Below are 14624 nucleotides of genomic sequence, written 5' to 3'. Positions count from 1 at the left end.
AACAGCTAGTTATGCTCCCTGCATTTATACCAGAGGCTTGCTCTCCTGTTGTCTGAGACTGCTATGTCATACTTTGTCTCTCTTCAGTGCACATTCACACTTACCCATTCCTCTATCACCACTCTCAGTGAGTGACCTTATCTCAAAATGTATTGAAAAAGACAGAACACATTAATAGATACTCAATGATCTTTGCACCACCAAGTCTACAGGAAACAGACCTACCTACACAATCAGTTACTCCCCCTCACTTTTTACTACAATGAGGAAGTGCCCTTTCCCTATAGGTCTGAACATACCAGAGAAAGGGAGCAGGGAGTTCAAAGGCCCAGAGGTTGGCCACGACGTGGCATGTTTGAGTAATATAGAGAAGGCCGTAGTTGCTGGGGCAGAATGAAGGGAGAAGCTGGCTTGGGTCCAGGTCACACAGGCTATGAGGCCTTGGTAAGAAGTGAGCATTCTGTCATTCCAGTATAAAAGCAGTGGGAAATGGAAGAGTGATGTGATCTGATTTACATACGTAGATCACTCTGGCTGCAACAGTGGAGACTGAGCCTGGTGAAGGAGCAAGTAGAAGCAGAGAAACCAATTAGGAATCTATTTCAAGAAGCATTCTAATTTGGAACACTGGTAGGGGAGATGTTTTCCCGGATTCCACAAATCCCAGCACACAGGCGATAACTTGTCACAACCACTTAAACTGGAGGGCCAGACCTGAGCTCATGATATCATTAGAACTTGTCCCTTGCCTAAAGGTACACCATGCAGGACTAAATAAAACAAATAAATATTTCAAGTCCAGCACAGTACCTACATTCAAAAATAGTAGTATTATTCAAAAGTATTATCTTAAACTTTTTGATTATGGACTGCTTCAGGTAAGCTAAATCCTCAATTTCTCCTCTCATGCCAGAGCAGTACACACACATAACTAGCACACACTCACATACTCACACACAGCTACCTTAACAACTTTTGCATTTTGGTGAGAAAAGAACCATTGTTTGAGCTCTGCATTTTTCCTATGCTCAATTTTGTGCTTTTAAATTTTAGCTCCAAAGCTTAAAGAGAGACATAATAATAAACAAACAAGAAACCCAGCATTAAAAATCCTTCTTTATGCATGTATATGTGTATCTATTTTGAACCAGTTTGTGTTAAAGCAAACAAACAAAAAAACCCAACAACTTACAATTTCAAGAACAAACAAGTAAACAAACAAAAAGCAACCCAAACATCCAAACTAGAAGAATTTTCTCTCTTCTCCCACTGTTGATCATTTCATAAGGGGTAGGAAACCTTATCCGCATCATCATACACTGCCTTACCATGGCTCGGCATTTAAATAGTATGCCCAAAACTTTGATATATACTCTATTACTCGATTTTCACAATATCATGAAACCATATAAACAGTGCTTAGCTATAAGCTATGTGCAGACGATGGTCAAAAGTCTAACGACAATTTTGAATAATCTAAGATAAAAAGGCTCGCAAAGAAATAGGCCTTAAAGAGTTAACAAAATATCAAGAGGCCAACAAAACAATCTGAACAGTTTCATTTACAAATTTTGCTGCTATGGAGAGATGCCTGGGATTGAGGTATGATGTAATGCCAAGATAAAAGGGTTTCAAAAAATGTTGATGGGGATATGGGGGCACACTCCAGGCAGGACTAGAGGCAACTTCCAATCCTGATCAACTACACAATCTCCTCCCCTTGCAAAAGAAGAGGAAGGATTCAGAAAGGCAAACCTCCCTTCCTACCAATGCAGCAGCTGCCAGGCTATTGGAGTTTCCCCAGGAACAAAAGCTGTGGAAGTACCACTGACTAAGACTCTGCTCTTGGAAGTTTGACCTTAAAGCAACTGCGGACAGAGATGGAAAACTCCCTGCAGTTCTGATATCAGCCCTGATATATGGAAATGTGCAAAGGATTCATCCAGCATGAACCACTTGTATTCGTTTGTTCCAGAGGTGAAGCCCATAAAGAAAGACCTTGTTCAGTAACAGGACAAGGACTTGGGCCAGACTTGAGAAGGACATTTCCCAAAGCCTCTCCTGGGCAAGGACTTCATCATTTCTTCTAATGAAGAAGGAAAGAAAAAAAAACAAAAAAGAAGGAATAGCAGCAAACCTCAGAACACATTATCACAAGTATTGTTTGCATGTAAATTGCTTTGTAACACAAAATACAGTCCATACATATCAGTTCAATAATTTATAGCTAATCCTTTTATATTATGTTTATAAAGTCTCAAGTTATTTTTTAAAATTAACTCTTGCAGGCATAGATGAATAGTTAACTCTACCTGACAACTGCATTGAAGACTCTGATATACGGAAGGAGTTTATCTTACCAAACAGTGCTTGATCAGGGCTATTCGTGTTTGAGTGTGCTTCAAGCTTTGCATGAATTATAAATTTCATAGTCTCTCAGGAAGCAAAATGGGCATACATCAACTCACCACAAGGGCAGGGAGAGAGTAGAAATGTACCAAATGCAAAAATTGTTTCAAGTTCCTGTAAGAGAAGCTCACATCAAATCACCTTTTCTCAGCAGGAGAAATCTTTAAGTGGGAGAGGAGAGGGGAAAGGATCAAGCACCTAAAACATGTGCAGTGCATCCTTCTCGCTTCAGAGCAAGAAAGCTTCTGGGAGTGACAGGAGCATTTAACTTGCTGTTGTGCCACCAGCATTTGCCATCTTACTTTTCAAAAAAACAAAGATGAGAGATCTGTGACTTGGTTAAAAACAGAAATGGAAGTGTTTTAAGTGTTATAGACTCAAGAAAACACCACTTTCTGCCTCTGTGTGAAGAACAAATGCCTACGGCTCTTTCAAGCCTCACAAATCAATTTCCAGAGCTGCTGTGCCATGGAATGCACGTAGGGGTTAGGATATGGGTGGGAGATATAAAATGTGTAACAGTGATTCCTGAATATGAATTTTAGGAATCACTATCTGTATTTAGAATAGAACAAATTATTTGATTAAGCTCCCCATCTAGTGCTACCATCACTAACTGTGATATAATTCTTAGAGGAAAAAACATATTTCTTTTATATGTTCCTTTTTTAGCAAAAAGCTAACAAAAATCTTTAAGCAATGTACCAGTAAACCAAAGGAAATACATCCACATTTAATACTCTAATGATTTCACACTCTAATTTGAGATTCTGGAAGTGGTTAGCATAAAAACTATGTAAGTTTTCTACTTGGGTTCCTGAAAGCGTCACAGTAGTACTGCACTTTCATGGATTTATATAGCGTCTTTATTCCACTGAGCTTGCGTATATAGAGTATCCACTATAAGTCAAATAAAATAAGAGCTTACATATATACAGTATCTACTACATGTCAAGATTCTGGGTTAGGCATATTCTCACATTATTCATTATATTCTCACAATAAACCAGACAAGATATTACCTAAATCAGTTGGCGTAATATTCCTAAGTCACTAGTGAACAACTCATTGTTTACATTTCTCTAACAAAAAAGTTGTTTGGTCTACCCTAGGTCATCAGCCAGCTACCTGCAGAAGAGTGAAGAGAACTTGATATTCCTGACCCCCAGCCCACATCTCCCTCTTAAGATTAGGCTACAATCATACCTCCCTGCGTCTTTAACTTCTTGTCACTGTGGGGGGCCATGTGAGAAAGAAAAGAGCTTACTATCCATTTTAAGCAGATAAATTCTTTTAACAGACAGAAGGGTATTTAAGCACCTTATTAATATAAGGGACCACATTTCTTATACAGGCCTCCCATGGAGTGGGGGACTGCTTCTGAAATGGCTCTCTATGATCCCCAGCTCCTGGTATTCACACCCCATGTAATTCCCTCCCTTTTTCATGGGTTGGACCTAGTAACTTGCCTCCTACAAACAGAATACAGCAAACATTGGGGGTTGGGTTTGGGGTGGTAGGGGGCAGGCTATTTAGGATAGTAAGCCATAGAAGACTATGAATCGTGTCCTGCTGAGACTATACCTCTTCTTGCTTGTTGTTTTGATGAAGCAAACTAACAAGGTATGAGTTGCCCGATGGTGAAGCTCAATTGGCAAGGAACTGAGGCCATCCTCAGTAACAGTCAGAGAGAACCCAATGGTTTAGGAGGATCTGACTTCTGCCAAGAACCACATGAGCAAACTTGGATGTGGCTCCTTCCTCAGGTGGGTCTGAGATACAAGTCCAGTTGACTCCTTAATAACAGCCATATGAGAGACCCTAAATCAGGGAATTCAGCTGACCTGGGTCAAGATGTCAGATCCACATACACTTTGAGATAATAAATGCTGTCTTCTTTAAGGCACTATATGGGGTAATTTGTTACACGGCAACAGATAACTAATACAGATAGTTTGATATACATAACCCCATTTTGCTGACTCAAGGGCCATGCAATTGATGGGGGTTTTCTTTAGATCAGGTTTTAGATAAGATTTTATTTGGGCCAGCACTACACTGCACTGGTTATAAGCATAATCAACCCAATTTACTCTTTTAAACATTGCAATGAGATGCTTCCCACATATTCAGTGGCTCATTTCAGAAAGAGTCTGTATGGATGAATATTTTCTAGATATAACTTCTCTTTCTTTTTTGAAAGTCACATAATATATTGAAATTTTAAATGATCTAATATATTGCATTTTAACTTTCTTTTTCCTACTTCCAAAGGAATTTTACAAGCTTCTCATCTTTGTCAGATACATCTCAGGATCTCTATGAAGGAACATGGTTGCTTTAATTGGATGTTTGTTTTGTGGCAATGTTCCCTCTACTGACAGATTTCAAATTAAAAATAAAAAATTACTATTCCCCTAAAGTCTAGCTCAGTTTCAAGAGAACCCTTCAGAAATTGTACATTCAGAAAAGTCAGGAAGTTCCATATATTGGCTAAATAAAATTATACTGATTTAGGAAACTTCAGCTCTTTGGGAAGGAATCATCTTTTGAGAAGAAAGAATGTGGTGTTAGTAAAGACATTTTGCAAGCTATAAGATAGACATGACATGAATAAAACTACGATATTATTTATTATTTTCCACATTCCAGACACACCATTTATGGACTTGTCAGCAAAATGGAAAGTTTTTGCTGGGTTTACTCTTTTCTCCTTCTCAAATCTAATCAGTATTTTTGTTTGTTTGTTTTTCAAGCAACTTTTTTTAAGTACACTTTTGAGACCATCAGTGAAACATAAATTTGACATATGTATAATCTCTAATTTGTGAATGATCAAAGATTTTAGCCAAATTATAGTTTAGTAATATTAGGCAAATTTATAGGAAAAAGTATGCTAATGAATGTGACCCCATATTTCTAAAATAAATGTGTTTTACTAAGATATTTCAGAATGGTTCTCTTCATTTTATCACATAATTTTATAATTCAGCATATGGCTGAATTTCAAGAACTTAGACTGCATAAGAGCGCTAAGAGGTTGAGAGAGAAGGTAATGCCACAAATTAATTTCTTCAGCACCCAAAATATACCGAGATTGTCCTGTGTCAGTACCTGAGGGGCTGGGGTAGACAGGAGATAAGACAAAACCATGTCCCTCTCCTTGAATAGCTTACAATGTAAATGGGCAAATGAGAATAATATATGTCAAATAACTGGAAAATGATACAAGGTTGTAATTATTTTGATTAAATGAGAAGATATAGACAATAAACATCATAAAAATTAAAGTTAAAACAATCTCTCCCTCAACTCCTATACTCCTCAAGTTATTGCCTTGCCTCTTTGTTGTCAAACTTCTTCATTTATCTTATAGTGGTTTACTCCTTCTTCTCACTCCCTGTTCTGTATTAGACAGCTCTTGTACATCATTTTACTTGAGTCCTTCCAAGGTGATTAAGTCCATCAACTTCATGAAATTCAATACAACTGGCCCTGGACATGGATCCACTCTCTACTTGAGCATGTGCAACCTAGAAGTTTGGAGGAGGTGATGCTTATTGGGCCACCCATTATCAAGGAGGGGCAGAATGCAATGGATAATGTTTCTCCTTTTTATCCTCTAGGCAGAGAACTTTGGGGCACATTGCATAAGATTCCTCAGAAGGTCCAAAAAGGATCAAGAACAAGTTGGCCATAATGGTGACCAACTCAATAGCGCAATCTTATTTTGTCACTTCCTCCTTCACTATTTCATTCTTGGGCTCTCACTCACTAAAATTAAATTCCCAAATAAATCACACTTATGCAGGCTTTTGTCTCATGCTTGGTTTTCCAGATCACACAAGGTGGGCATCATATCTCTCTCCATTCCATTCTGAGTTAAGACCCCATCACGCTACAAAAGCAGCTCTCTCTAAGCTCCACAAAGACCACCAGTAATGACAGTGTCAAGTCCATTGGCTATTTTCAGGATTCATCTTACTTTACTTCTTAGCATCATTTCCCTAAAAAATTGCTTTAAAAATACGTATGGAACATCTCCTTTGTGCCAGGTGTCGTTTCATGCAGTGCGGATACAGCAGTGAATAAAACAGACTAACTCCTTGTTCTCATGGACTCTCTGTCAAATGCAGGATGGGAATGGACTACTAACAGGCATAAATTTACAAATAAAGGAATGTCAGGGGAAGACACATGGTATAAAGGAAAATAAAATAGGCAGGGAGCAAGAGGGAGTACCAGGGCAGATGGATTGTATTCTTTTATATAGGGTAATCAAGGGAGTGTCACTGAGATGACAATAGAGCTCTAAAGAAATGAGAACACAAGCCACACAGATATTTGGTAGATGATCATTCCGATTAGAAGTAACAGTAAGTGCAAAGGCCCTGTAGCTGGGGCTCTTGGAATAGTAACTCTTGACGAGTTCCCATTTGTCTATTTTATTCTACTCCAAGGGGCTGGAGTAGAATAGGGGAGATATAGTGGATGATAAAGTCAGGGACATAGCAGGGCTGGTCATGCTGGGCTCTAAAGGCCAGTGTAAGTGTTTTGGTTTTTACTCCGAAATGAAAGCCAATGGAGGGTGTTGCACAAATAACAGATAAGTAAATGACCTGACATTTTATAAGGATCAGTCTGGCTATGGTATGGACAATAGACTTAGAGTGACTTTAAGGTCGGGTGAAAGTTGAGAGATCAGTTAAGAAGCTAATGCAGTTATTCAGACAAATGATGATGGTATGAACCAGACTGGTAGCAGTGGAAGTGATAAAAGGTGGTCCTGTTCTGAATATAGTTCTGAAGATAGAATTTAAAGGATTTGCTGCTGTAGGGTAGAAAGAATGAGAGGGGACAAAGATGACTCCAAGAGTTTTGGCCTGAGCAATGGAAAACACCAAATTGTTATTTACTAAGATGGGATTGTGAGAATAGCAGGTTGGGGAGGAAAGACCAAAATTTCTGTTTGGGAATTGTTTATGTAAGAAATATCCATTAGACATTCAAGAGCCCAAGTCAGTTAGGTAGTCTGGAGGTTAGAGGAAAAGTCCAGGCTAGAAATACAAACTAATATCCGAACATCACATAGAGGGCAAGAAAGTGGGATGGAAAAATGGGTAAGGGACTGATTCTGGGGCATCCTAACATTTAGAGGTCTGCAGTGAGGAGCACTCCCTCCCTTTAGGAACAATTTTTTTTCCTTTGGTATACTGAATAAGTAATTTTCTTGTTTTTTCTCCTATCTGTTGGGTTTCTTTTTTTCTCACTCCTTTGGAGACGTATCCTTTATAACACATTGTAGTTCTTCAAGACTCGATCTTATGTGTTCTTCTTTTTCATATATTTCATTTAACATTTCCCGCAGATGGCTTCAATCACACCCATAGTTTTATTTTCCTCCTTCAAGGTTTGCCTCATTCCCTACCTTGCCTATGTGATTCACACATATACACATATTTCCAGCTATTTACTGAAATATCTCAGAGTCACCTGAAACTTAACAATTCCAAAATGAAACTCATGAACAACTCACAATCTATCCTCCCTGCTAGTAGCCCCAAACTGGATAGAAATCACTCTCTTTTCTCTAGCCACACTGATTTTCTTTATCTTTTCTATCTACTATGCATACTCTCACCATAAGGACTTAATCAGACTCCCGCTTAAGTTTTACTTCCTCATTTACTTCCTTGATCTACCGACTTAGATCAAACCCCTTTATTTTATGATCGAACAATTATTCTTTGCAGTCCCTGTCACAATTGCACTGTTCACACATTTGATTATATTGTAAATTCTGTGAGGTAAGACGCATATCTATTTTGTACAACCTACTGGCTGACAACTTTAAATAAAAGAATAAATTGAGACATCATTATGGTCTAGAACAAGTTTGAAATCTTGCTTGGAAATGTGCACTTTGTTGGAGCCTTAGAGAGGAATATTGGAGAGAAATGGTGACTAATTCTACCGAGCACTTACCATTTGCCAGGTGCTGTATTTTTTTAGCACTACTATTAGATACATACCGATTCCTTATTAAAGATAGGATCTCAGGCTCAAGGAAGGCAATTAATTGCTTAAGTTAACAGAACTGGCAAGCACCAGAACTTTGAACCTAGGCTTATCTTACCTTCAAGTCCACTAGTTTTAGGCAGAAAGCAAAGAAAAGCCAAGATTGGAGGAATGGTGATTATCACGATGAAATGTGGATATATCTGGATATTTTTAGATGAAAGATGACTCTTTGTACTAAAATGTGATTGGAAATGACACTCAAGTAATGAGAGATGCTCAGGTATCAGATAGTTTACACTAAAATATATTTTATAATAGACTTTTTAATGAGAAATTGAGTTTGTTCAAATAAACAAGATATACTAATTATCTTTGAGATATAGAAATAAGAATCTAAGCATAGATCAAAATGAAAAAAAAAAATCTAGTTTCCTTACACTTAAATGGGAATCCCATATTGAAAGATCTATTTGGGAAATACTCATGAGAATTTAAAAAGTTTCAGACAATACTTCTGTAAAGAAATTTAATTTTGTTTAACTAGAGTTCTCAAATTTGTTTGAAAATTAAACACTTTATTACCTGCAAAGAACACTCGTTAACCTTTTGAGGGATAATTACTTTCAGATTACGTATAGTTTAGGAAATCCTGGTCTATTCTACTTATTCCAGAATTACAGACCTAGACTCCTCTATTGAAATCCATCCTCCTTTTCTAAAATCAAGTTATATCTTAGTTTATCTAGTTAGGGAATTCTTCCTAACATGCAACTGAAAATTCTCATGCTAGACCCAACCTCTTTCCCCACATTTGTTGCCTTCCAAGAACACTATTAAGGGTTATTTCCTTTATTTGAGTTAAAATTATCTATGTATACAGGCTTTTTACATAGCACTTATTTTTAATATTTTGATCATTTTTATAGGTTTCTGAATCCATTCCCAACTTCCCCTACTTTCCTTCAGTTGAGAAAACGAACTGAACACATTCCTCAAAAACTGCACAATGAGAAAGGGTAATCACGAGGTTCCTATGTATGGCTTTTAGCAAAATATTCTTTACCATAAAGTTTACTGGTTGCAATGGGAGCCTGAGGCACTCTTACCAAAAGAGCACTGATAATGAGGAGGGCAATTGGAGAATTTTATCACGCACAAAACCACAGAATCATAGATGGAGAACTCTCCTGTTCTAAATAATCCAGTGCAAGAATATTTTCTGTAGCATTCGAGAGAACAAGTATAAAACTTTATTTTGAAGCCTTCCAGGGCAGGATGCTTGTTCCCTCACAAGGTACTCCATCCTCCCACTGGGTGCTAAAAGTGACTTGAAATCTATCCTTCCATGCCCTTCTGGAACAACACAGAATAAATCCATTACTCATCTACATGAAAGTCCTTTGGAGATCTGCTGAATTTTCTCTCTCCTTCAGGTGTGAGGATTATATGTGTGGGGTTTTTCAAAGGGGGATGAAGGGAACTGAGATAGTCCATGTTACCAGGCACATCATGCCCACGTGCTAGCAGCTCGTAAAAGTTAGATTACGGCTGGATGTAGGACATGCAATATCACAAGGCTAAAAGTCACCTTTTAGAATGTCAAGTTCACCAACGACTCCTAATCCCTCAAATAGATAAATATGCACATTGTTCCAATGAATTCGGATGGAGAAAATGAACACTTTCCTATGTAATATTAAAAAAATAACAACAACAAATAGGTTAAACTGAAGTCATAAAAAAAAAAACCCAAAGATCCGCTCTCCAATAAATAATCCAGTGGTCAAATCAACTTTTTAAAGAAATCATACTTGAGATGGACTTGCATTTCTATGGGAACCAACCCTCCGATCTGACTTCTCTCCCCGCAACAGAGGTAAATCAGTAAGTTTGCCCTTCTCCTGCATGGGAAGATTCTCCTAAATTCACCAGGGAGCAATTCTGAGCAGAATTACAATGCAGGGACCATGAGATGTCTCAGAAGCGTTAGGAAACTCTAATTAAAATAGTCTTGGAAGAACTAGAAAGGTTATAGAATTCTGTATTTTACTGGCCAGAAAAGAAAGTTCCACAGATGCACATTTCAAAAGTTACTAACCTCCTATAAACTGAACATCTGCTTCACTTATACAAATGTCTCACTTGCTAACTCACTTAAAATTAAAGAGCCAAAATGAGCTTATGAAAATTAGCAAGTTAAAGAAAACGGTTCCAGACTTTCAAATTATAAGTTTTAGGCCTCCACTAAAGCCCAGGGTGAGATTTGATAGAAAATTCTGGTGAAATTTGACAAAAGACTAATATGAAATGGTAACAATATAAATTTATACAATGAAAGTGATAGCTCAACTCTTAACTATAACACTACCAATCCCTCAAAGATAATTAGCATATTATTTTTAGGTAAAGGGGAACTTGGCAGTTGTTTTTTGTTCTTAGGATAAAAATTTATGGTGTGGTTGAAAAAACAGCATGAAAAATAACTGCACAAAACAATCACATAAATTTCTATAAAAAGACAAGTTCTTACAATCTCCCCAAGAAAATCCTATGAAATAGCCCTAAAATGAAACGGATTCTTTTTTCTCCTAATATTTTTATACCTTTCCTCTCTACTAGGTGGCAGTGTGACATACAGAAGAGATGATCCCAGGATCCAGCAAATACTTCAGGATTCAAAGTATGAAGATTCAAGGAACAATCAGAATAAATAAACACATTTTATAGATAGAAAAGAATTGTACTCACTGGTTCCACATTATATGAAAAAAGTGCATACTCTTTATCTGGAGATATTTCATATCGGATGGCTCTTAATGATTCCTACAAAAATACAAAGAATTTTGAAGTATTTCATTTAAGACAACTGAGAATTCTGAAGTAAAATTTTCATGCTGACGTATTTTGAAAATGTCTTAATAAGATTAGTTTGCAGCAAACTTGTTACAGAAGAACATCAAAATAGCTGTAATCTTTTCTTGCTCATCTGAACAATATGCAGTTAATCGATACCTTTTTACATTTTTGTTTGCCTTTTTTCCAAGTTTCAACAAAACAATATTTATTGTAGCTAGGGAAATTATTTCAAGAGAAATAATTACAAAAACAAATTGTTAAACAACATTCCCATGATCTCTGTATCTTTCCACATTCTTTTCTTTGTTCACTTAGGCATATACATCATGCAGATTTGTTTTTTTGTTTTTTTTTTTTAACTAAACCAGGATCACATTTTAAGCATTATTTTGCAATTTGCTTGTTCACTTAAAAATTCATTACAGATATCCCTACAAGCCACTATATAGAAGAGTATCCTTTTTCCTTCTGTTTTCTTTAAAATCACAAATAATTTTACATATATAGGGTGATCAGAAATACCATTTCCCTTTAATTTACCTGACTTTCCCTTCCACACTCGCACTGCTGCACAGACCATGCATATACTCTAAAAAGAGCTCTCTATGACCAGCCTGGTATGTATCATTCTATAAATGCCTCATACAACCATATGAAAGCGTATAGAAAAAAAATGGCCTTTTAAAATGATATCACATTAGACAAGATCTTAACACCTTAGCGTTTTCCTCAGGCAAAATACCTTAAGGAAATGACTCCAAAGCAACTGGTTTATCTTGCATTTGTAAATTTTGAAGACTGTATAATATTCCATGATGTGGATATACTTTAATTTATTCATTCAGGGTCCTTACTAAAGGTAATAACTTCATTTCCAATCTGCTACCACTATAAATAATGTTGCAATAAAGATTTTCATCCATGTATCCTTACTGCTGTGTTTTTTTTCTTTCTTTCTGTCAGACGTTTCCTAGGGTGGGATTCATCAATCAGTTTACAAGGCTTAGAAAAAATCTTTATAGATATTTTCAAATTGTTTTTTCAATTTTGGCACTTTTATGGGTGTAAAATGGTACTTCACTGAAAGTTCAGTTTATATTTCCCTGCTCATGAGTACAGCTGATCATTATTCCACATGTTTTAGGCAATGCAGATTTTATATTTAAAGAGTTGTCTATATCTCCTTGGAATTATTTTTCATACTCCTAGTTTTCTCCCCTTTTTCTTTTCCAAGCTCATTCCTGTTATGTTTTCATCCTCACCACACCACCGAAACTGCTCTTCTGGAAGCTACCAATGACCAACATTTAAATGTCATCATAATTTCTCAGGTCTCATCTCATTTGACCTATATGACTTGATACAATTATTTGACTTGACACATTCCTAGCTATTTTTTTCCATTCTCTATGTATGTATGTATATATATATATGTATTTATGTATGTATGTTTTTGTTTGAGAAGTTGAGGGATACAAAACAATCATGCACAAAATACAGGATTCCCGTATACTACCCCATTATTAACATCTTGCATTGGTGTGGACTATTTGTTACAATCGAAGAATATTCTAATACTATATATGTAAACCTAAAATTTCCTCCTTTTAACTATATTCAAATATATGGTTCTGGTCTTGTCCTTGTGCTTCAAACTTGTCTATCCAATTGCTTTCTTGACATCTTCACTTGGATGTCAAATGGACATCTCCGATTAATATGAATTAAGCTGAGCCCCTTATACTCCATCCCCTTCTCCTCCAGGGCCTGCTATCTATTCCCCCATCTCAGAATACAGCAACTGCATTCACTCAGCTGAAGGGGACAAAACCCTTGGCCAGCCTGTCCCTTTCTCTTTATCTTATACTAATTACATACTGTTAATTAGAATATACTTTTGTTCTACCTTCAAAAATATATTCAGAACCCTTTTATTTCTTCTCCCTACCACCACTCTAGTTTAAGGCAATAATATTGTTTTGAACCATTGCAATAAAATAGCCTTCTTTCTTTTTTTTTATTAATTAATGGAAAAAAAGAAATTAACCCAACATTTAGAAATCATACCATTCTACATATGCAATCAGTAATTCTTCACATCATCACATAGATGCATGATCATCGTTTCTTAGTACATTTGCATCGGTTTAGAAGAACTAGCAACACGTTAATATAGAGAAAAAAAAATAAAAGTAATAATAATAGTAAAAAAAAAAAAAACCTATACCTCAGATGCAGCTTCATTCAGTGTTTTAACATGATTACTTTACAATTAGGTATTATTGTGCTGTCCATTTTTGAGTTTTTGTATCTAGTCCTGTTGCACAGTCTGTATCCCTTCAGCTCTAATTACCCATTATCTTACCCTGTTTCAACTCCTGCTGGACTCTGTTACTAATGACATATTCCAAGTTTATTCTCGAATGTCGGTTCACATCAGTGGGACCATACAGTATTTGTCCTTTAGTTTTTGGCTAGACTCACTCAGCATAATGTTCTCTAGGTCCATCCATGTTATTACATGCTTCATAAGTTTATCCTGTCTTAAAGCTGCATAATATTCCATCATATGTATATACCACCGTTTGTTTAGCCACTCGTCTGTTGATGGACATTTTGGCTGTTTCCATCTCTTTGCAATTGTAAATAACGCTGCTATAAACATTGGTGTGCAAATGTCCGTTTGTGTCTTTGCCCTTAAGTCCTTTGAGTAGATACCCAGCAATGGTATTGCTGGGTCATATGGCAATTCTAGATTCAGCTTTTTGAGGAACCGCCAAACTGCCTTCCACAGTGGTTGTACCATTTGACATTCCCACCAACAGGGGATAAGTGTGCCTCTTTCTCCGCATCCTCTCTAGCACTTGTCATTTTCTGTTTTGTTGATAATGGCCATTCTGGTGGGTGTGAGATGATATCTCATTGTGGTTTTGATTTGCATTTCTCTAATGGCCAGGGACATTGAGCATCTCTTCATGTGCCTTTTGGCCATTTGTATTTCCTCTTCTGGTAGGTGTCTGTTCAAGTCTTTTTCCCATTTTGTAATTGGGTTGGCTGTCTTTTTGTTGTTGTTGAGTTGAACAATCTCTTTATAAATTCTGGATAATAGACCTTTATCTGATATGTCATTTCCAAATATTGTCTCCCATTGTGTAGGCTGTCTTTCTACTTTCTTGATGAAGTTCTTTGATGCACAAAAGTGTTTAATTTTGAGGAGCTCCCATTTATTTATTTCCTTCTTCAGTGCTCTTGCTTTAGGTTTAAGGTACATAAAACCGCCTCCAATTGTAAGTTTCATAAAATATCTCCTTACATTTTCCTCTAACTGTTTTATGGTC

The 14624-nt window shown here is 36.6% G+C and overlaps 1 protein-coding gene across 2 annotated transcripts in view; it reads right to left on the bottom strand.

Moving 5' to 3' along the window:
* Nucleotides 1–14624, bottom strand: part of DPP6 (dipeptidyl peptidase like 6) — a 919284-nt gene that overhangs the window by 352771 nt on the left and 551889 nt on the right. For both annotated transcript variants that reach the window (XM_077150875.1, XM_077150885.1), the window contains exon 5: nt 11179–11253. In XM_077150875.1, the coding sequence (XP_077006990.1) occupies nt 11179–11253 (75 nt within the window). The remainder of the gene's footprint in view (nt 1–11178; nt 11254–14624) is intronic.

The sequence above is a fragment of the Tamandua tetradactyla genome, chromosome 1, assembly GCF_023851605.1.
Source record: "Tamandua tetradactyla isolate mTamTet1 chromosome 1, mTamTet1.pri, whole genome shotgun sequence".
In the NCBI taxonomy this organism is placed as follows: Eukaryota; Metazoa; Chordata; class Mammalia; order Pilosa; family Myrmecophagidae; genus Tamandua; species Tamandua tetradactyla.
The sequence above is the reverse complement of the archived record's forward strand: the minus strand, read 5'-3'. Positions and strand labels throughout refer to the sequence as shown.